Raw genomic sequence first — 19,948 nt, forward strand, 5'->3', positions numbered from 1 at the left:
GATTTTGGAAAATGGTAAGGAAGAGAAAGCAAACCCCCCATCCCCCCATCCCCCCTCCACCCCTCCCCCCAGACTTGACCACCCACCCCCAGCCAACCAGTCAATCCCAGCCCTCCTCCTCGCGTGTATTGTGTGTATGTGGTATAGAACATAGGGAAAAATCTAAGGTCGTTTGCTTTTCGTCGTAAATAGTCGCTCTCTTCGTGTCTCTCATGCCTTGGTATGTAGGTAGGTAGGATGTAGGTAGGTAGGCCTCGCGCGCTAGCGGGTGGGATGTCCCCGGCCGTTGGGCACAGGTGCTGGTGCTCCACCATCATTTTGCGCCCCTGCCGCAGTCCCCTCCAGCAGATCCAAGCATTCCGATATGGCTATGTCCATCCGTGAAGTCAGTAACTGTCAAAAAACATGGGGGAATTGCCGATGCTGCAGACGACTGCACTGCACTGCACGCAATGCACTAGGCGCTTACCGTCGATTATCTCTTCTTCCCAGACACCCATCTGGTAATCCACCAACCCATGACCTTCCATGTTGTCGCAAAGCCGAACCAACTCCCGGCCCATTCTCTCCAGGAAATCTTCCCTCAACAATTCCCTGGGTGCTTGCGGTGCCTGTCCGGTAGAGACGTATTCCTGGAGCATTTCCTTCTCCTTGTGCAGGACCGACAGCCAGCATGTATTGAACTCGTTCCACAGTCTTGTGCGGTCTCCGTGTAACTCCTGTTCATCGCGCACTAACCCTGTCGCTACCGTCTCAGCGAGCCATTACTATACAACATTCAAACCGAGGGGGGAATCATCATCTCTCTCGCAGAGCGCACAAAACAGTGAACCGTGCTCCGCGAGGTGGGTGGGGGCGGGGGAAGGGGGAGGGGGGAAAGGGGAGTGAGATGAGTGAGTGGTTAGCACGTACCTAGTTCCACAGCATTCGACAACAACCAGTCGGATATCGTGAGGAGAGACGCTCCGGCTTCCCCAAGTCGACCTTCGCGCATGTTCTGGAATGTCCTCTTGAGGGCGCCTTGGTACTGGGCGTACGCCTCGTCTAGGGCCGCAGCTTGGTGTTGGGTCGCGTACTCGGGGTCCTCCGCCGGCTCGGATGCCGCTACTGGAGCAGGCGGATTGAGATCGGGGATGCTGGAGGTGTATGGATGGGGTAGGCGCGCCGCGGCGGGGCTGTACTGCCCGTAGGACGGACTGGAAAACTGACCAGAAGATTGCTGCTGGTGTTGCTGGTGCTGCTGCTGGTGATGTGGGGTGGAAGTGGGTCCCACCGGAGTGGGCGAATCGGCTGAAACGTAGTACTGAGCTCCACCAGAGAATTGACTCGAGAGAACCTCAATTGCAGCGTTCTGACGGGGCGGATACGACTGCATGGGGGCGTAGGTCTGGCCAGACGACTGTGGCAAGCCGTACTCCATATTGCTACCGTATGGGGGGTATTGCTGTTGTCGGGCCTGCGAGTCCTGTGCGTAGTCGTGTTGGTAGGTTATCGGGTTGTAGGACTGACCACTGTACGGATGGTCGCCGGTTTGTCGCGCAGACGGTTGCCGGTCACGATCACCTTCCTCCATACCCCGAACTCTGTGCTCCACTGTTGTCCTGTTGGGGTACCAGGTGGGTTGACTCTGCCACGCGGGCAACGACTGCTGGGCAGTAATAGTCGTCAGTGTGACGATTTTTTTCCGGGAATGATGGTGATGGTGATGTTGTCGTTAGGGTGCTGCTCTCATGCGGATTCCTGCACGGCTGGTGGTCTGCAACGCACAGCGTAGTGGTCTGGGACTGTGACGGAAGGAAACGTGTCCGTGATGTGGTTGAATGATCGTGTTGGTGGTGCAGACAGTGGTGGTGGCGGCGGTGGTTGAAGGAAGGAATGTTGGTGTGTCCAGCAGAGGGTGTTTCGGTGCATTACCGTAACCAGGGAATGCCGGGAAACTTATACGGGTTGGTACTAGATCCAACAATGACAGGTGTACGGCAGCTCCGGGAGAGACCAGAGCCAGTGGGGATGTCGAGCGCCTGTCTGTTGGCATTCACAGGCACCACCAGTGTGCTGACCTTGTTTCGTGGCTCCCGTTCGCCGAAGACCCTAGCTGGTAGTGGTTTCGGGTTTCTTGCTTGTTCCTTCGCGTCCGTGGACCACGGTTGGTGTTGGGATTGCGGCTGGTGGTAGTGGGGGTGGTGGTGGTGTCGGTGCTGTTCCTCTGGTGTTGCTGTCGGTGTTGTCGTCGTCGTAGACGTCCAAAGAGAGTGTGGTCTGGCTCAGCCACTTTGATGTTGCAACAAATGAGGATGGTGAAGGATGGTTGGTGGGGCAGACTGAGTGCCACGATGGAGGACAAGTCTTTGTATGCTACTTGCTGGAGGTATTCTCAGGACCCGATTGCATAGTATGACGAATTTTGGATCCGTCTGGGCCGGGACGGGGGGGGGGAGGAGAAAAAGAAAGAAGAGCTGAAGCAGGGACGTTTCTTTCCGAAACGACAAGAGATGTGTGGTGCCTTCGAATAATAATAGGTAGCCTCGTCGCCAGGCTGTCCGTCTTGTCCGTCCTGTGTGTCTGAAGCTAGCCACGGGCTTACTGCAGGGCAGGCAGATGAATGAATTTCGGCGAAGCGTCTTTCGTTGCCGCGTTCCTGCAGGGAAGGCGGAGAGTTTTTGTTTGGATTGGAATTTTTTGGGGATTGGGGGGGGGGGGAGGGGAGGGGAGAGCGGGAGGAAGGAAGAGCAGGAGAGAGGAGACGGGAGGGGGGCTTTGGGATGAGAGTCGAGGGGGGTCTTTTTTTCACTGTCGGCGGGAGCGTGTAACAGGACCGCGGGCGGGAGGGCACAGGGCGGGTTTGCGGTTGACCGATGAGATGGGACGAGAACGGATGTGGATAGTCAGAGCAGGCAGGCAGGCACAGTAGGCAGTCGAGGTTGGAGGTTAGAGAGTTTACTAGTGAGAGGACCTTCAGGTCCATGTAGGTCCTCCTTAGATGCCTAGAGGGGGAGGGCAGGGTCCGGAACGAAAAACAGGCGCAACGAAATGAATGGGTGCATGTGGGCTAATAATTCCCATACCTGGGTCCGCAGTGGCAGCAGCACCGCAAGTGTATCACAGCAGGTGTATGGCAGCAGCGCCGTTATGGGAGGCCGATGGAGCATCGGTAGAGCATCTTGGGGGCAGGGGATTTGTGTAAGGAGTGCGAAGTGGGCGTATGGAGGGAGCAGCGCAGGGATAGGGAGCAGACCGGAGAGTGCAAGTAAGCAGGAAGCAAGCACGCAGGAAGTAGACGAGCAAGCAGACAGGCAAGCAAGCAAAGGTCCTCCCCTCGTACACGCCGTAATGAGATTGACTGCCCCCCGTAGGCCATTTCCAATCGTCCGCCCTCCTTCCCCTCCTCCTCATCGTCGTCGTCCTCCTCCCTCGTCGACGATCGTCCGCTTCCTTCCCACCCAGCACCGGCTGCTCCACCTGCTCCGGCACGCTTTCCCATGACCTCCTCCTCACGATGGCCACATCCCGCGTCTGGCCAGCGCCAATTGACCAATTGCTAGCACCCCACCCCCCTCCCCCAATTGCACGCCGCCATCACGAATGCGCCCCACGGAATGGGTGGATCGGACTGGCCCGGCGCGGACGGAGATGTTGATGCTGTCGCCAATAGATGACATGCGGGCAAGGTCATCGGCATGAGGTCTGGCCATTGTCGCTCCATGGCGTGGGGCGAGCGCCAGGTACGAGAACAGGTTCGATGGATGTCAGGCCGTACGCGGACAGCCAGTCAAGTGAAGCCCGAATGCTACGGCTGCTACTGCTGCTGCTACCGCCGGCGCTGCTGCTGCTGCTGCTGCTGATGATGATGCTGAATGTTGGTCGAGTGAAGTCAGTCGACGTCGTCGTTGCTGTACACATATTTCGGTCTTGTCTTGCATACAGTGGAGTATGGATGGATGATCTACAGCAATTGCCGCCGGGTTCAGTCCGCCTGGCTGCAGCAGCGAATGGCGATTCTTCCCTTCGATCACACCCCGACCAACCCTTACCTCGCTTTTGACGTTCTCTACACCGCCACCATCGTCGACTTCGACAACTCCCCACTCACCACCACCACGACTGCAGCCGGACTCGGTAGCACAGCCAGAACAACCTCATCATCATCATCGAAAACCACCTGGCACGAGAGCACGAGCACCGACACATACACACATTTCGTCCCATTCTCGGTGCGCGCAGACACGCTCAGGCACACACGCAACACTCACTCCCACATACAACACTCACGCATACATACAACAACAACACTCACGCATACATACAACAACAACACTCACACACACCCGAATCCCCCAGCCTCTTTTTTTTCTTTGCGCGAGTACTACACATACGTGTGTTGAGTGTATGTACTACGTAGAGTAACAACTCACAGGAAAAGGAAAGCAGTCGACCCGTGTGAAACTCGGCGGGCACTCTACATGTGGTTGAGCGAAGATCTTCCCGACAACTCGGAACAGGGCGCACACTCCTAGCGCGAGTTCGTAATTTCTCCTGCACGCCAACGCCATGCCCATTGCGGCTGCTGTGTACCCTCCCCCCCTCCCCCCCTACTGTCTTTACTTGCCGCGCCCGCCCCAGATCGCTATGACGCAAGCTGCTGCCATGCAACCAAAACCAACTTTTTGACGCAACTCAAAAAAAAGAAGGAGAAGAAGAAGAAGAAGGAGAAGAAGACGAAGAAGAAAAAAGAAAAGAAAAAAGAAAAAGAAAAAGAAAAAGAAAAAGAAAAAGAAAAAGAAAAAGAAAAAGAAAAAGAAAAAGAAAAAGAAAAAGAAAAAGAAAAAGAAAAAGAAAAAGAAAAAGAAAAAGAAAAAGAAAAAGAAAAGAAAAGAAAAGAAACGAATAGAAAGAAAGAAAAAAGAAAGAAAAGGGAAGAAAAGAAAAGAAAAGAAAAAAACAACAGCACAACGTGGAAGCCAGCTGCTCTTCCCTCTTCCCCTTCCCCTTCTCATCCCTCCCCTTCTCAGCATCTGCAGAGTCAGAAAAGTAAAGTAAAGTTAGCTCCCCCCCGCATCGTCACCATCAGCGAAGAGAACGCAGAAAAAACGATGAGGATGAGGAAGAGCAAGAGAAGGGCGAAGCGAAGGCTGCTGCCCATCCAGCCACTCGTCAACGCCCCAACGTTTTTCTTCCCCAGTCGCCAGCCAGCCAGTGCCGAATACGTCTCTGCAATGAGTCGCACGAACGAATGACACCGGGATTCGGTATTTTCCACGAGCCCGATCGTCCACGAAGCCTGCGCTTTGTTGTACATCCTTCATACATCTTACTTATGCTACCTACTTGATGCGGATTTCGCTGCTGCTGGACTCGGCGGGAATCAAATCAAATCGCGCTGTTGATACATAGGAGCTTACTACGGCCAGGAGCACGACATGGACTTGGAACGATCTGTACGGTACCCGCAGTGTAGTGTATGCAAGTGCATTATTGGAGGGGATGGAGGATGGGGGATGCTTGCTGTTTCTTTCCGAAACATGTGGCGCCTCCATCGAGATAAGATCCCGGGACGTGGCTGGATAGGTAAGTAAGAACCTCTCTTGTTACCCCCGTACTCTACGCTGGATTCTACGCTGGACTCGGGAGCATCGATAGCATGTATCATAGGTATTCGAGAATAGAATATCTCCGTGTACCTGCTCTGCATTGGACTCGGAGTACTCGCAGCTCTGGAGCATGGCCGCATCACGCATCACGCATCACGCATCGCCGTCACGAATACCATCACTACAGCTACCGCAGCCACCATCACCGTCACGGCTACCACCACCACAGCTACCACAGCTACCACTGCCACCACCTCCACTCCTCCACCTCCACTCCACTTCCTCCTCCACTTCCTCCTCCTCCACCTCCACCTCCACTTCCTCCTCCTCCACCTCCACCTCCACCTCCACCTCCACCACCGCCTCCTCCACCACCTCCACCACCGCCTCCTCTTCCTCCTCCTCCTCCTCCACCACCGCCTCATCTTCCTCGTCCTCTCCTCCTCCACATCCACCACCACCACCTCCACCGGCAGCCTTATCTCCATTCTCCAGTCTCCAGTGCCAACCGACAACCGGCTCACACGACCCGACCCTCGAAAGAACGGCTCACACGCTCACACGAACTGGGGCCCCAGACCCCCAGGGGCTTTCGCTTTCGTCCGCCCGACGTCCGCCCGCTCATCGCTCATTTGGTGATCCCAGCCGCACAAAAAGTAAGTTCGCATCAAAAAAGTATAGTAGATTGTCCTGCGCTGCTGCGCTTCCGTTTCGCCTCTACTTCCAGGCTCAGGTGATTTCGATTTCGCTGCGGCTTCAGAGCACCACCACCGTCGCCGCCACGATCGATAGCACCGCAACCCCACACCACCACCCCCACGAAGGTACGTATCATTTTGCGAACAAGCTACTATGAATGATAGGTAGAGTACGTGTGCTCTGCTCGGCGCATGAAATCTCAATCTCGCCCAAATTCCGCCTCATTTTGGTTATGGTATGAGGAGCAGAGAGGCGCAAAGTACCTAGAGTGTCTACCTGCCTCCGCATGACATCGCGTCGCGTCGCATCGCAAGCCCCGACTCCCGAGTAGATATGATATGTGTTTTGCGCCTCATCAAACTCGCACCTCCGAGCCTGCGAGCTAGTACGCTTCCGACCGACCGAGTGAAGTGAATCGCGAAGAATTTCTTTAGCCCCAAACTGGCCCCCCCCCGACCCCCATCGTCGTCGGCTTCCAGAATGTCTTTAATCTCCGAGACCTTTCTAGAGCGTGAGCGTGAGCAGCGTGATGTGGAGCGTGGAGCCCCCTTCCTTGCTCCTGCTCCTTGCAACCAGACCAGACCAGACCAGGGGGAAATGGACGGGGGTCACCGGCTGGGGCCCGGGGGGAAGGGGACGGGAGACTGAGATGAGGAAGGAAGGACCTTTGACTTTGATTTTGACTTTGACTCTCTTGAGGACTTTCGCTAGATGTGTAGAAGGAAGTGCTGAAACCCCCGTCCCCCTCTCCTCCCGGGGCCGTTCAGGTTTAGGTCACCGCTCCACTGCTCCACTGCTCCACCACACCAACCACACCAACCACACCACAACCACAACTAGGACGAATGCGGCGGCCTTCTAGAAGCCCCCAAATATGTACTTGGGATCGCCCCCATACCCGGCATACCGTACTAGATCATGTAGAGTAAAATCACCACCACCACACAACACAACAACCCGGCGGAAGCTATCCTTTACTTACATACGTGCTTACCGTGCATTCGCTCACTTTACTTATGATACTTTACTTACGTACCTCCCCCGCGTGCTCCCCGGCCGCCCGCCTTTCGAACCGAAGTAGGCAGGCACCCAGGTACGCACGCAGGCACGCAGGCGAGCAGACAGGCAGGAAGGCGAGTAGACAGGCAGGAAGGCACGCAGGCACGCAGGCACGCAGGCACGCAGGCGAGCAGTGGTTGATGGTTGATGGTTGATGGTTGAGGCAGAACGACCGGGTTTCGGATTGAGGACTGAGGATTTCGGATTTTGGGTTCGACATTCTCCTCCGCTTCGTCCTACTACTCCGCATCGTCATACTCCTCATCGCCCTCATCTGCGTGATACTGCCCCGCCTGTTCATGTCCCCACTCCACCTCTACCTGCCCCACCTCCTCCTCTACCGGTACCTGCCCCTCCTCATTCACCTCCCCCACCTCCTCTAGGTACCTGCCCCTCCCAGGCTCGCAGGGAGATTACCGCCCCCGAGATATTGATCCCGTTTCCGCATGTTTCTGATGTTGCAAATCTCTTTGTCCCTCTTCCTGCTTACGGTAGTCGGCTATCATCTATGGTATGGTACGACGTGGGCGGCTACGATGGGATCGCAAAAAAAGATCTCGCAAAATAGAAGAAAGATCTGGGCCCCCCCGCATGCTGCATGCTGTATGCTGTATGTACGCTGTATGTACGCGGAGTAGAGTGTGTATATATGGATTGTATGGACAGTGGGGTGTATAATAGGCAGAGTGCTCCACAGTCGTTGCCGACGACGATGGCGACGACGACGATGAAGAGGATGATGCTAAAGATGGTGATGATTATGATAATGCTGACGGAAAGAGAGAGACTGGTTGTTTTGTTGCTATTGCTAGCTGGATGTTTCTATTGCCGGCCGCTGGGCGGCCCCACATGGATGAAACAAACGGTGCGGTTGTTTCATAGCTTCGTTCGATCGAGCCGTGTACTGAGTACACATCGTACATACGATGGAACTCGGAAGGACGGTACACCGTACATATGAGACATATGATACATATCCGCTGCGGCAATACGTATATTTACATAATGATTCCACGCCCAACTAACGCACGCATGAACTTTGAAACTTACCTGGCGTGTGTTGTACGCGGCGAGCGGGGAGACGGACGCACGGAGAGACGTACGGGCGACTCTTTCTTCTATTTTTCGGGCCGGCCAATATCGGACGGAAGGAGACGAAAACATATAGGCCAACGGTGATTGTCCTACTCTTCTTACTCTGCGTGCCGTCCACTATTACACTGAAGTGTTGTTGTACATACCGTATGGCTATCCGCTTATGTACCCACTCTGTCGACCTGGATGTTGGTGATTGAGCTGGATGCGAATGTTGGCGCCCATCGTATGTACATAGGTAGATATTGAGGGACCTACGACGGGTACGGGCAACTGATGAGACAGATTGAATTGGCTAGAAAGCGACAAGAAAGGAAAGGAGCCTGTATTCTTCAGGCCGAACAACCTCAAATATCTCTGCGATGTTGATGATGTCTGATGTCTCGTGTGTTATGTAGAGACCGACCGACCAGACGAACATAAAAGTAGCAACAGAGAACATCTCAACGTTGGGGTGATCGCGTCTGGCCCACCGAGTCCCACAATATGGACCTGCTTCGCTAACACGGATGTCTGCCGTCGGTAGACGGGAACGGGCAGTCGGGCAGTCGGTCAAGCAGACAGGCAAGCGCGCAGGTATGTAGGCAGGCAGTCAGTCCGGCAGGCAGGCGCGTCGGACGCACGCACGCACGCACGCACGCAGCCAACCACTCTAATTGTATGCATGTCCCGTATATATACAGTATGCATGGACTGGTATGCAAGTATGCATGTATGTACCGTATGTATGGACCGTGTGCAAGTATGCATGTGAGGTGTATGTAAATATCCCGCCCACAAACGGCGCGACGGCAGCACTCGCGGCAGCAGCAGTTCGCTATGCTATGTCTCTAGATCCCAGCTGCCGATCAGAACATCCGCTCCGCTCGTGCGTATGTAGGTACGGGAACATACTGTTCGCGATGTGTAGAGTACCCTACATATCTATCGGGTCACTGATTAGCGATCAGCAATGGTGTGTTGTGGAGACGGTGGAAGGTGAGGCAAGACGGTGATGCCCGCGCCGTTGGCCATATTCGTCTCCGTCCCACGGCCGTGCACAATCTGGGCGGCGTGGGTGGAGTGATTAAAGCAGGTGGAGCATGTCGGCACATGGCGCCAATGTTTCCACCTTATATACCGCGTATATGGCAATGGCGATGTGGGGGTTCAGTAGGTAATGGCAGTCCTGTCCTGTCCTGTCCGGAACCTGGCGGCTGTTGGACTACCGATACCGATACCGATACCGGTACCGGTACCTATGTTGCCACGGTACTCTGCCTATAGCCGACGGAGGTTCTGCCGTGCTCGATATCAGATACTCTACTCTACTCTAGGTACTCTGGGTACTACCGTACCGTATGCACCATATCCATCTCCAGCTACCGGTATCGGTACGTAGAGTAGAGTATCTCGGCGTAGTGATGGAAATGGAACCCTGTAACCACGTCAATCTACGGATGCTCATTGCTCATCTTCATCCCATCGAGATATGATGATATGATGATATGAACTGCGGCCCGCGCGGATATCGAACGACCATTGGGTATATGCTTCTGAAGATCGATATGGTCTCGTTGGGGGGTGGACTGTGACCGAGGTCCTGGTTGGCTGCTGGTCGACGTTTGACTTCCACTTTCTGCCTGCCTGTGGCCCTGTCTCGGGCTCGGGAGTCGGCCGCCTAAGTACGTAAGCGGAGGTGGGTGATGCCCAGTGTACTCACTCAGGGCCTGTTTGGGTGCCCGCTGCATGCTGAATCTGCATACATACCACAAAAAATTGAGATGCTGTTCGAAAGCCTCAGTTTCCGAGCGATGGGACCTGGTTGGCCGTTCGGCACACCACCCTAACACTCTAAGTTGACGATTGGAGGAACTGTGTGTTGTCGACTGAGCCACAATGCACATAAAAAGTGTGGCGTGCTGTTGAATACCGTATCTGGGTTGCCGGATGGGTCATCGGCGGAGATGAGGGTTTGCAGATGCAGTTTTGGTTCGGTATCTAACTTTCAACTCGTCAGAAACCCAAGGTTTGAGGATGCAGTTGGCACTCGAATTGGCCCTCAAATCCTCGCATACATACATCACGCAAAACAATGCGATGCAGCTGCGCGGACCACGCCGCAGAGATGAGTGCCATCACGTGAAGCCGGCCTGTCAGTTAGTCATAGGCAGACCCCTAGCCCTGGAAAATTAGCGTCTTTTCCTCCGTGCTGCCGCCCCACCTACCCCGCTTCGCCCCGTTTGACACACTCTCTCCTTTCAGCGCAAAGATTCTTTCTCTCCCATATCCTCACCTTCATCCTCAAGCAAATCTCAAGATGTCCTTCGGAAAGATCTACACGTACCCCGTATGTCAAACTATCCCACCCCTTTCTGGCCAGTGCTCGGATATCTTTTTTTCCAAGACAAAAACGGTTTTTGATACCGATGGATGGATGGCTGGATGGGAGAAAAAAATACAAACAAACAAACGCTGACATTCCGACCAGAACAACCCCCGCACCACCGCCCTCCTAGTGGTCGCGAAGGCCAATGGTCTCGACATCGAGTCGGTCCACGAGGAGCCCGCCAAGGGTGTCAGTGCCGAGTACTTGAAGATCAACCCTCTCGGAAAGGTCCCCACTTTCCAGGGTGCTGATGGATTCGTTCTGTCGGAGTGCATTGCCATTGCCATCTACCGTATGCAAAATCTCTCTGAAAATCGACTCCTATTCGTACCTACTGGCTTCGTGGGAAGTTTGGGAGTCGCGGGATTGCGAGTGAAATGGCGCTGATATTGGATCATTAGTCGCTGCCCAGAACGAGAAGACCACTCTCCTCGGAAAGACCAAGCAGGACTACGCCTCGATCCTGAGGTGGATGTCGTTCAGCAACACTGAGGTCCTCTCTAACCTCGGCAGCTGGTTCCGCCCGTTGATCGGCCGTGACGCATACAACAAGAAGAACGTCGACGCTGCCCAGGCTGCCACCCTCAAGGTCGTCGGTGTCGTTGAGAGCCACCTGAGCCTGAACACCTTCCTTGTCGGTGAGCGTCTGTCTCTGGCTGACATCTTCTCCGCGTCCGTCTTTTCCCGCGGTTTCGAGTTTGTAAGCTCCCCCGACATCCGACCAGCCCACCCGTACGTGATCTAATGCGCTGCAGGTCTTCGACAAGGAGTTCCGTGCTTCGTACCCCAACGTCACCCGTTGGTTCGACCTTGTCCGCAACCAGGACATCTACAAGGCCGCTGCCGGTGATTTCACCTACCGCGACGAGGCTGTCAAGTACACTCCCCCCAAGAAGGAGCCCAAGGCCGCTGCCCCCAAGGCCGCCCCTACCCCCAAGGCTGCCAAGCCCAAGGATGAGGACGACGATGAGGAGCCCGTCCAGGAGGCCCCCAAGGCCAAGCACCCCCTCGAGGCCCTCCCCAAGCCCACTCTTGTTCTCGACGACTGGAAGCGTAAGTACTCGAACGAGGACACCCGCTCCGTCGCTCTTCCCTGGTTCTGGGAAAACTACAAGCCCGAGGAGTACTCTCTGTGGAAGATTGAGTACAAGTACAACGACGAGCTTACCCTCACCTTCATGAGCTCCAACTTGATCGGAGGTCTCTTTGCTCGTCTGGAGGGTTCCCGCAAGTACATCTTCGGGTCCATGTCGTAAGTAGCGCCTGCCCTACTGTCATATGTCACGATCATGACTGATTCCGATTTCAGCGTCTACGGAGAGAGCAACGACTCTGTCATTAGCGGAGCTTTCGTGATCCGTGGTGACGACCACGTCCCCGCCTTTGACGTAAGTTCTAACCGCATCCGAGCACTGCGAATGGAGACTAATACCCGAATTAGGTTGCCCCCGACTGGGAGTCTTACAGCTTCGTCAAGCTTGACCCCTCCAAGGAGGAGGACAAGGAGTTCGTCAACGATGCCTGGTCTTGGGACAAGCCCCTGGTTATCGGTGACAAGACCTACAACCACGCCGACGGAAAGGTCTTCAAGTAGATGTTTATTTCCTTTCAAAAAAAATTGATTTTTGCAGCAGTCAAAAGCGATAATGGGCTGGATTTGAGACGAGGTTCAAGTCTTAGATTACGAATGATGAAGATGGTTCTTGTGGGAATCACAATTCGGTTGACAAGATACTTTCCTTCGTGATACGTGGTGTGATTCTATGCTCTGCTGTAATACGTGATGTGATTCAATGCTCTCTGCTGTGATAATTGTTCACGGTTACTCATTTGCTGTCACTCGGTATTATTCGGCGTCTGGACATGGATGCATATGGTATGAAGCGTAGTACTCTAACTATGATACGTAGCATCCATCCCATATGATTGTCTCCAGCTCCCACATCACGTTTCCCGTCTCTCCCAGGGCATGTGCTTGCGTTCCTTTTGCGCCTTCCGTTTTTGCTTCCTGGCAACAACACGTTCCACTTGCTTCTCGGAGAGCTTCGAAAACTCCTCCTGCAGGACAAGTTTCTTGATCTCGGCTGTTGCGTAGATATTTCATCAGCAATAGGTCCCGTCGTCTCGAGTCTGGGTAGGGGAGGAAACATACACTGCTTGAGATGAAACGGCGTCTTTCCCTGTTTGACCAGCTCCCTCTCCTTGGTCTTGTGCCTCTTGAGCGCCTCCGCCGATTTGTCTTTATTCTGCTGACTCTGCTTTTGCGATTCCTATGCACCACAACATTGTCAGCCTCCACTCGCCCCCCCCTCCGCGCTCGACCAGCACCGCACTCACCATAGACCTGAGCTTCTTCTCCAGCGCCTCCTTCTTGCGCTCATCCTTATCCTTAACCTTCCTTATCTGCTCCTTCAGCAGCTTCATCTCATCGTTCCTATAGTCGTCGAGGAACGCATAGTTCCGTCTAAACTCGTGGTCCGCAAAGACGCCATTGACGGCGGTATCGAAGCGGGGGTCTCGCGACTTCATCTTTGCGGCGGCGGGCTCGACGACGATGCGCTTCCGCGTGATGGTGCGCTTCGACGTGATCTCTTGCGGCGCGTTCTTGGAGGCGCGCGCTGGGTTGTCTTTGCGGTCTTGTACCTTCTTGCTGCCGTCGAAGTACGTGTCCGAGTCGGGGGCGTGGACGGCGGGGGCGCCGGTGCGGGCGCGGGACTTGACAGGCGCTTTCTTCTCTTTGAGCAGCGAGGATTGCGCCCGCGCGAGCGTGCCGAACGAGATGCGCGATATCGAGGCGCGGGCGGTCTAGGATTGGTCAGGACGGAAGGAATGTATACGGCGAGGGGGAGGGGCTTACGGCGCTTTCGTCCTCTTCTTCGTCCTCATCGCCCGCTTCCTCGTCGTCCTCTTCCTCGGAGCCGTCGGAGCCGCTGCCAGAGGCGTCGCTCATGTCCACATCCTCGTTCTCAACCTCGAGGTCTTCCTCCTCCTCCTCATCGTCGTGCAGCAGCGGTTTTACCCGCCGGATCTTCATCCTGTCGTTGATTGGCATGTTGCTGGGTCGTATGTAGATAGGTGGTGGAAATGTAACTTAAAAGTTGAGTTGATGATCCACCTGTAGGTAGAATGTAGAGTATCTTCTAGCTTTGTGTAACACGCGCTCAATTAAATCTCGCGCCTCGCATGGGGCCGACCGGGGGGGGCATTTAAAGAATTTCTCGACCCCTTGTTGTTGCTGTCGTCGGCGCACACACACGTCGTGTGAATGTCGAATCTCATCCTCCGTCACCGTGTCGGTGTCACCTCCACTACCGCACGACTCCTCATCAATATGGCACGGAATAAACGAAGCTCCGGCAACAACAACACCACCGCAAATCGTAACGAGGGAAGAGCGACAAGCAGGAGTAGGAGTCCTCGTGCCTACGATGGCGGCGAAAGGGAGTACAGGAGGAGAGACGATGATCGCCGCGGCGCAGGAGGGGGAGCGGTGTCGCAAGCCACGCCGATGAATGTGTGGCAAGGAGGAAGAGAGGGAGGAGGGGGAGAAGGAGGAGGAGGAAGGACAAGGGCAAGCAGAAGGGAGCAGTTCCAGCTGCCCGAGCGACTGAACATCCCGCCCCCAACGACAGCGCCTCGCGGCAGTGGACACGACAACTACACACCACACGGCGCAAACTACAACCGGGAGGGACACTACGGCAGCTTCAACCACAATAACTACAACAACAATCGTGGAATGGCGAACCTACCACCTAGGCCTCCGCCCTCGACAGCCATGCCCGTGCACGGCTATGCCGCCCGTCCACCAACGCACACAAGGTTCTTCCATGACGATCGGCACCAGCAGGCTCCGCAGAAAGGAGGCTGGAAGCCGCAGAACCTGCAACGGCCAGGAGGAGGCTGGCGGCAGATGGAGGAGTTTGAACGGAATGAGCAGCCGCACCCGGATTACGTGAAGCGGGGGGCCTATAACCCGCCATCGGCGCCGCAAGGCAGAGCCCAGCATATTTCGCAACGGGGCCATGCACAGCCGGAGGAGCGGAAGCACAACTTTGGGTTCACAATCCAACGTCAGTACGGGGGCGCCCCCGACGGAAAGCACAACCCTCAGCCTACAACTCAACATCAGTACGGAGGGGCGGCCTACGACCGCACCGCGCAGCCCACAATAGCGCCCGTCGCCACCGCCGCATACCTCGAGCAATCCTTACAGCCATCGCAGAAGCTCAGCACACCCAAGGAACTGCTCGTGATCCTGGATCTGAACGGAACTCTTCTTTTCCGTAAGAAGGGGAGGAACGCAACGGGTTCGTCAGCTCCCACCCTACGTCCCGGCCTTTCGGGTTTCTTGAACTACGTCACCGGCAACTTCAAAGTCATGATCTGGACTTCCGCGCGCCCCGACAACGCAAAGCGCATGGTTGATGCCGCGTTCACCAAGAAGCAGAAGCAGAAGCTCGTCGCTGTGTGGGCCCGCGATACGCTGGGCTTGACCTCGTCCCAGTACAACGCCAAGGTCCAGGTCTACAAGACGCTCGAGAGGATATGGAACGGGAGGTTTGCGATCAAGGGTAAGGCGGCTTTTGATCAGACCAACACGGTTCTCTTCGATGACTCGACCGAGAAGGCTGTGGGTCATCCGTACAACCTGGTCTGTGTTCCGGAGTTCGACGGCAACCAGAGCCAGATTACAGGAGATATGGTGCTCCAGCAGTGTATTGAGTATCTGGAGAAACTCAAGTGGCAGTCGGATGTATCTGCTTACATACGTGCACATCCATTTGAGTCCGTCACTAAATCTAAGGGGACACCTAAGGGTGCTGGACCGAGACAGACAGCTAAGGAATTGTCTGTCGATGAAGACGATGTTGCTGAACATAAGGAAGATGGGGAGGAGGAAGACGAAGACGGTTATCCCGAAGATAAGGAGGAGGGGGAGGAGGAAGAGGAAGACGATTATGCCGAAGATAAGGAGGAGAGCGAGGATCAAGAGGAGGGGGGTGTCAAGCTCCGCGGTTGGAGGCGATGATCAAGTCCATTCATGATGTTTTGCTTTGCCACTTTGGTGCCAGTATACCCGCAGTTTTACTCTGTATAATTGGGAGGGGGGCGGTGCCCGGACAGCGTTGTTTTTCTAGGTGAAGCGGTTTCAATTTTGCAAGACCTTTTAACAAACAAATAGAAGAAGTAGAATTAGTCTCGCCAATTGACGTGTACTTCGTCCGTCCTGATGGAGGAAAGAAACCCGTCAGTCTTGCATCGAACGAATGAGTCTGGAGGAGAAGTAGGAACTGACCTGAACCTCTGCGTGCATGTCGATTCCTCCAACGGAGTCTTGAACCCCATCTTGTGGGCCAATAGCCCCGCATGCGCAATCATGATACCATTATCGATGCAGAAGCGCTCATCAGTCGCATAGACACTGCCACCCCGGTCCCTCGCCATAAGCCCCATCATCTCCTGCAACCTCTCATTACACCCCACACCGCCGACGATCAACACCTGGCGCGAGCCGACATGCGCCATGGCGCGCTCTGTGATCTCCACCAGCATGGAGAAGACCGTTTCCTGCAGCGTAAAGCACAGGTCCTCCCTCGTAACCTCCTCGGTGCCCTCGACATTCATCAGCGGCCTCGGCCTGCGAGTCAGCAGCTGCGCGGCGAGCTGGTCGACGACCGCCAGGATCCCTGAGAACGAGCAGTCCATGCCCTTGACGGCGTACGGCAGATCCAGCAGGTTTTTCCCGCCTTTCGCTAGCTGCTCGATGTTGTAGCCCGGCGCGGGGTCGTTGCTGATCTGCAGCGTGCGCGCGAACCGGTCCAGACAGTTCCCCACCGCGATGTCCAGCGCTTCGCCAAATATCCGGTACCTTCACCTTGTGCTATCAGCTAAATACATCCGCGCTCCTCCTCTTCTGAGCGGGTGAGGAAGGGGGGGAGTGTGGGGGTAGAACCTCTGCTCGGCGTACGCGATGACCTGCGTATTGCCGCCCGACACGTACAGCACGACGGGATTATCTGCGCCGGTGATTTCGCGGCCCATCTCGATGTGGCCGACACAGTGGTTGACGCCCACGAGCGGCTTGTCCCACAGCAGGCTCAGGGCGCGGGCGGCGACGGCGACGGACTGCAGCGGCGCGCCCATACCGGGGCCCTTGGTGTAGCATATGCAGTCGATATCTGCGATCTTGGTGTTGGACTCCTTGAGCGCGCGCGCAACGAGCGTCGTGAACCATGTGCGGTGGTGCTTGGCTACGTCTTTGGGCAGGAAGCCCTCCCCCGGGGGTGAGACGTAGGTGTGGCGGATGTTCGAGAGGACTTGCGCGGGCTGTCCGGGTAGGTGCTGGATTAGGCCCACGCCGAGCTTGTTGGCGGAGCCTTCGAGGCCGAGTGCGATCGTCATTTTTTTTGTGGTGGAGTGCGGGTGTTGAAAACGTGACGAATCGAGAATCGCGGGGGAGGGGCAGCGTCGAAGTAGTCATTCAAACCCTTACCCCTGGACTTTCGACGTCATGTTTCCCATCGATCGTCCGTGCACATTGATTTTCAAGTCGGATTTCTCCGATTGGTTGAGCATAATTTGACTTCAAGGCCTGAGCACTCCAGGGGCCTTTTGTGGAGAGTGCTAGATTGGGGCTTTCAGGTCACGGAATCAATGCTTGGTGGAATGACTTCTAGTAAACACGGGCTCATTCGGGCACCTGGTACCGTTCACACATAATTTTTTGTTCTATTCTACTCAACGTATACCTACTCCGATACTCATGTCGAGGAGATGTCGTCGATAAACTGTCGGACGAGGGCCTGTAAGGAGAGTTAGCACCGCGACTAGATCTTCGGAAACCACTACACACCTGCATATCGGCCGCCGCCTCGAATCCAGTCTCCAGCACCTCAACGTGGTTCGCCTTGCCCGCTTCGATAACCTTATTCAACTGCCCAGAGACCGCATTACTGTCGTCTAGTACCTCGTCACCCCTGGGGCCAGGTGCCAGCACGGCAGCGTTAGTAACTAGACTCATCGCGAGCACCCTCAATCCCGCATGTCTAGCCACACAGATTTCTGGAACCGTCGACATGCCAACTACATCCGCGCCCATGGTCCGTAGCATCCTGCATTCGGCACGCGTCTCGAACGTGGGACCCGAAACGAAGGCGTACACGCCCTCCTTCAAGCTCCTCGTCTTGCTCACTCCCGGGAGTTTGCGGTAGGCGAGGTGAGCAGTGCGGCGGAACTCAAGGTCGTAGGCGTCCGAAAGCGCGGGGAACCGCGTGCCGAAGGATTCCTCGTTGGGGCCGCGGAGGGGGTGGTTCCCGGCGAGACCAGGGAAGTTGATGTGCTGTCACCACGCCGTGTTAGCCCTGTAGCGGAAAGAAGCGGGATGATGAGTCGTACATCGTTCAGTATCATGATGTCGCCAACTTTGTAATCCTCGTTCAGACCTCCAGCGGCGTTGGTAACGATGATCGACTTGATTCCAAGCACCTTCATCACGCGGACCGGGAATGTGACTTTTTGGATGGAGTGGCCTTCATAGAAACTGTGCTATAGTTTAGAATCATGCCACACACCGACAGAGAGAGATAGAGGCAATGTGTGTGTGAGGGGTGACATACTGCGCGCGGCCAACCATGATGACAACTGGTGTCAGCTCCTTTCCGAGGTGACCGAAAACCAACTTTCCGGCATGGCCCACGACTACAAACACAACGCCTTTAGTTGCGATTCACTGGGGGGAAATCAGATAGAAGCACTCACCTGTCGAGCGAGGGAATTCGGGAATGTCGGAGTAAGGGATTTCAACCCTCGGGGAAGCCTCGAGCGTATCCACTAGCCCTCCGAGCCCGGATCCGCATATGATTCCTACCGATGGAGCCCTGAGTCCCTCCGGCACCACTGACTGGATGTATGCGGCTGACGAGGTGGCCGCCTGGAATATCGTCGTGAGGTTTTCTTGGGGTTCGGACATTGTGGGATGTTGCTTACGATGGGGAATAGTAGTGCTCACTCGACGAGGAGACTGAAGGTTATATACTCGAGCTATGGAAGGATGGTTGGTTACACGATAGATCGTGGCACCTTGAGGGCCAGCAACTGGGAACGGAGATGGCCGGCCAGTCGGGTCCTGCAGATCGGCCTCTACCCCGCTCCCACGTCCTCCACCCCCACCACATAGAAACCACAAAACCTCTAGATATCAGGAGAACCCATTCCCGTTCACCCATCAATTTACAAACACCTTCCTACAAGCTCGACAAGCTCTAGAAACCCCTGCTGATCCAACTCCGCCGACCTCAACCCAAGCCCACAAACCACCATCCTCCCCTCATCCTTGTTCCTAGTCGTGATGATGGAAGCAAGCTGCACCGCGATAAGCTGACCCGTAGCTTCGCGTTCGGGAACCGTTCCGCCCAGGAGCGTGGTCGGCGTTAGGTGCGAGAGCGGGAGAAGTGAGTCGTCTTGATCTTCTTCTCCTTCCGCTGTTTCTTCAGCGATGACGCGGTGCGCGCTGTCGAGGGGAACGTGAAACTGCCCGGTCAGCCCGTGTTGAATGGTGCCAAGAAGAAGACGACATACCCACTGCGCCAGTCGTCCGGCTTGGGTCACGGTGATGAGGAGCTTGTCGGCGAAACCGACAACCATGGCGTCGGTCGGGACATCTTTTATGTAGCCAGCGGCTCGCTTTGTGGTCGCGGGGTATCGCGAATCGATGGCACCGGCAGACTCCATTGTTGTCGTGTAGGTTGTAGATACTGGGAGAGCTGGTAGTGGTGGTGAGGAAATAACTTGTGCTTCTAGAGCACTTAGGGCTTTGTTCCGGGGCATGCGATCATCGATGTCTCCTCAGAAAAAACTCCACGTCTCATCGGTTTACAGCCATGAGAGCCCTCTTACAGGTCCATTGAGAAGTCAAGGTGTTCGTATAAGTGTTTCACCATGACGACCGTAACTCTCTACTGGTAGTGAGGCGAGCTGTGTCGTATCCCAGCACTCGATACTCCAGTGCTCACCTCTGCCCGTCTTAGTTTACGCCCTGCTACCTGCAGTGCTCATAGACATGTAGATCCGTAAGCAGTTGAAACTTGAAACCGCTGCCTGACGTTCCGTCGCGCGTGAAGAACTCCAGACTTTTGTT

General features: G+C 55.3%; 7 protein-coding genes across 7 annotated transcripts; 2 read left to right on the forward strand and 5 right to left on the reverse strand.

Moving 5' to 3' along the window:
* Window positions 1-224: 224 nt before the first annotated feature.
* Window positions 225-1,724, reverse strand: BZA05DRAFT_251240 (uncharacterized protein). The gene is made up of 3 exons (XM_051480029.1): window positions 913-1,724; window positions 470-739; window positions 225-368 (listed from the first exon to the last, which is right to left on the reverse strand). Exons 1-3 carry the CDS (start codon window positions 1,571-1,573, stop codon window positions 262-264), a joined length of 1,038 nt encoding a protein of 345 aa, XP_051341265.1. The 5' UTR covers window positions 1,574-1,724; the 3' UTR covers window positions 225-261.
* Window positions 1,725-10,644: 8,920 nt separating this feature from the next.
* BZA05DRAFT_392682 (uncharacterized protein) lies at window positions 10,645-12,536 on the forward strand. Its single transcript, XM_051483133.1, has 6 exons — window positions 10,645-10,770; window positions 10,912-11,101; window positions 11,211-11,509; window positions 11,565-12,061; window positions 12,119-12,197; window positions 12,251-12,536. The coding sequence occupies exons 1-6, from the start codon at window positions 10,741-10,743 to the stop codon at window positions 12,401-12,403; spliced, it is 1,248 nt and encodes a 415-aa protein (XP_051341266.1). The 5' UTR covers window positions 10,645-10,740; the 3' UTR covers window positions 12,404-12,536.
* Window positions 12,537-12,662: 126 nt separating this feature from the next.
* Window positions 12,663-13,873, reverse strand: BZA05DRAFT_392684 (rRNA biogenesis protein RRP36). Its single transcript, XM_051483134.1, has 4 exons — window positions 13,667-13,873; window positions 13,147-13,614; window positions 12,962-13,079; window positions 12,663-12,893 (listed from the first exon to the last, which is right to left on the reverse strand). The coding sequence occupies exons 1-4, from the start codon at window positions 13,859-13,861 to the stop codon at window positions 12,754-12,756; spliced, it is 921 nt and encodes a 306-aa protein (XP_051341267.1). The 5' UTR covers window positions 13,862-13,873; the 3' UTR covers window positions 12,663-12,753.
* A 101-nt stretch (window positions 13,874-13,974) lies between these two features.
* Window positions 13,975-16,002, forward strand: BZA05DRAFT_392686 (NLI interacting factor-like phosphatase-domain-containing protein). The gene has a single exon (XM_051483135.1). It carries the CDS (start codon window positions 14,075-14,077, stop codon window positions 15,839-15,841), a length of 1,767 nt encoding a protein of 588 aa, XP_051341268.1. The 5' UTR covers window positions 13,975-14,074; the 3' UTR covers window positions 15,842-16,002.
* Window positions 15,924-17,582, reverse strand: BZA05DRAFT_251360 (Gcp-like domain-containing protein). The gene is made up of 3 exons (XM_051480031.1): window positions 16,766-17,582; window positions 16,109-16,681; window positions 15,924-16,039 (listed from the first exon to the last, which is right to left on the reverse strand). The coding sequence occupies exons 1-3, from the start codon at window positions 17,212-17,214 to the stop codon at window positions 16,006-16,008; spliced, it is 1,056 nt and encodes a 351-aa protein (XP_051341269.1). The 5' UTR covers window positions 17,215-17,582; the 3' UTR covers window positions 15,924-16,005.
* On the reverse strand, window positions 17,394-19,040 carry BZA05DRAFT_251351 (purine nucleoside phosphorylase). The gene is made up of 5 exons (XM_051480030.1): window positions 18,571-19,040; window positions 18,429-18,510; window positions 18,208-18,352; window positions 17,666-18,151; window positions 17,394-17,615 (listed from the first exon to the last, which is right to left on the reverse strand). The coding sequence occupies exons 1-5, from the start codon at window positions 18,779-18,781 to the stop codon at window positions 17,574-17,576; spliced, it is 966 nt and encodes a 321-aa protein (XP_051341270.1). The 5' UTR covers window positions 18,782-19,040; the 3' UTR covers window positions 17,394-17,573.
* Window positions 18,846-19,931, reverse strand: BZA05DRAFT_392692 (uncharacterized protein). Its single transcript, XM_051483136.1, has 2 exons — window positions 19,390-19,931; window positions 18,846-19,341 (listed from the first exon to the last, which is right to left on the reverse strand). The coding sequence occupies exons 1-2, from the start codon at window positions 19,636-19,638 to the stop codon at window positions 19,042-19,044; spliced, it is 549 nt and encodes a 182-aa protein (XP_051341271.1). The 5' UTR covers window positions 19,639-19,931; the 3' UTR covers window positions 18,846-19,041.
* Between the last annotated feature and the right edge of the window lie 17 nt (window positions 19,932-19,948).

Source organism: Tricharina praecox (genome assembly GCF_024521635.1).
Source record: "Tricharina praecox strain CBS 144465 chromosome Unknown BZA05scaffold_7, whole genome shotgun sequence".
Taxonomy (NCBI): domain Eukaryota; kingdom Fungi; phylum Ascomycota; class Pezizomycetes; order Pezizales; family Pyronemataceae; genus Tricharina; species Tricharina praecox.

What these genes read in the sequence shown, in the direction of transcription:
- BZA05DRAFT_392684 (XM_051483134.1), bottom strand. Translation starts at nt 13,861, where the DNA reads ATGCCAATCAACGACAGGATGAAGATCCGGCGGGTAAAACCGCTGCTG. An exon ending in AAGAAGAGGACGAAAGCGCC is followed by an intron (nt 13,615 to 13,666) that starts GTAAGCCCCTCC and finishes GACCAATCCTAG; the next exon opens with ACCGCCCGCGCCTCGATATC. An exon ending in AGAAGAAGCTCAGGTCTATG is followed by an intron (nt 13,080 to 13,146) that starts GTGAGTGCGGTG and finishes TGTGGTGCATAG; the next exon opens with GAATCGCAAAAGCAGAGTCA.
- BZA05DRAFT_392692 (XM_051483136.1), bottom strand. Translation starts at nt 19,638, where the DNA reads ATGCCCCGGAACAAAGCCCTAAGTGCTCTAGAAGCACAAGTTATTTCC. An exon ending in CCGGACGACTGGCGCAGTGG is followed by an intron (nt 19,342 to 19,389) that starts GTATGTCGTCTT and finishes CTGACCGGGCAG; the next exon opens with TTTCACGTTCCCCTCGACAG.
- BZA05DRAFT_251360 (XM_051480031.1), bottom strand. Translation starts at nt 17,214, where the DNA reads ATGACGATCGCACTCGGCCTCGAAGGCTCCGCCAACAAGCTCGGCGTG. An exon ending in ATCGCGTACGCCGAGCAGAG is followed by an intron (nt 16,682 to 16,765) that starts GTTCTACCCCCA and finishes CACAAGGTGAAG; the next exon opens with GTACCGGATATTTGGCGAAG. An exon ending in ACATGCACGCAGAGGTTCAG is followed by an intron (nt 16,040 to 16,108) that starts GTCAGTTCCTAC and finishes TTCCTCCATCAG; the next exon opens with GACGGACGAAGTACACGTCA.
- BZA05DRAFT_251351 (XM_051480030.1), bottom strand. Translation starts at nt 18,781, where the DNA reads ATGTCCGAACCCCAAGAAAACCTCACGACGATATTCCAGGCGGCCACC. An exon ending in ATCATGGTTGGCCGCGCGCA is followed by an intron (nt 18,353 to 18,428) that starts GTATGTCACCCC and finishes ACTATAGCACAG; the next exon opens with TTTCTATGAAGGCCACTCCA. An exon ending in ACATCATGATACTGAACGAT is followed by an intron (nt 18,152 to 18,207) that starts GTACGACTCATC and finishes GCGTGGTGACAG; the next exon opens with CACATCAACTTCCCTGGTCT.
- BZA05DRAFT_251240 (XM_051480029.1), bottom strand. Translation starts at nt 1,573, where the DNA reads ATGGAGGAAGGTGATCGTGACCGGCAACCGTCTGCGCGACAAACCGGC. An exon ending in GTCGAATGCTGTGGAACTAG is followed by an intron (nt 740 to 912) that starts GTACGTGCTAAC and finishes CGGTAGCGACAG; the next exon opens with GGTTAGTGCGCGATGAACAG. An exon ending in GGAAGAAGAGATAATCGACG is followed by an intron (nt 369 to 469) that starts GTAAGCGCCTAG and finishes GGATGGACATAG; the next exon opens with CCATATCGGAATGCTTGGAT.
- BZA05DRAFT_392686 (XM_051483135.1), top strand. Translation starts at nt 14,075, where the DNA reads ATGTCGAATCTCATCCTCCGTCACCGTGTCGGTGTCACCTCCACTACC.
- BZA05DRAFT_392682 (XM_051483133.1), top strand. Translation starts at nt 10,741, where the DNA reads ATGTCCTTCGGAAAGATCTACACGTACCCC. An exon ending in TACATCTTCGGGTCCATGTC is followed by an intron (nt 12,062 to 12,118) that starts GTAAGTAGCGCC and finishes TTCCGATTTCAG; the next exon opens with CGTCTACGGAGAGAGCAACG. An exon ending in ACCACGTCCCCGCCTTTGAC is followed by an intron (nt 12,198 to 12,250) that starts GTAAGTTCTAAC and finishes TACCCGAATTAG; the next exon opens with GTTGCCCCCGACTGGGAGTC.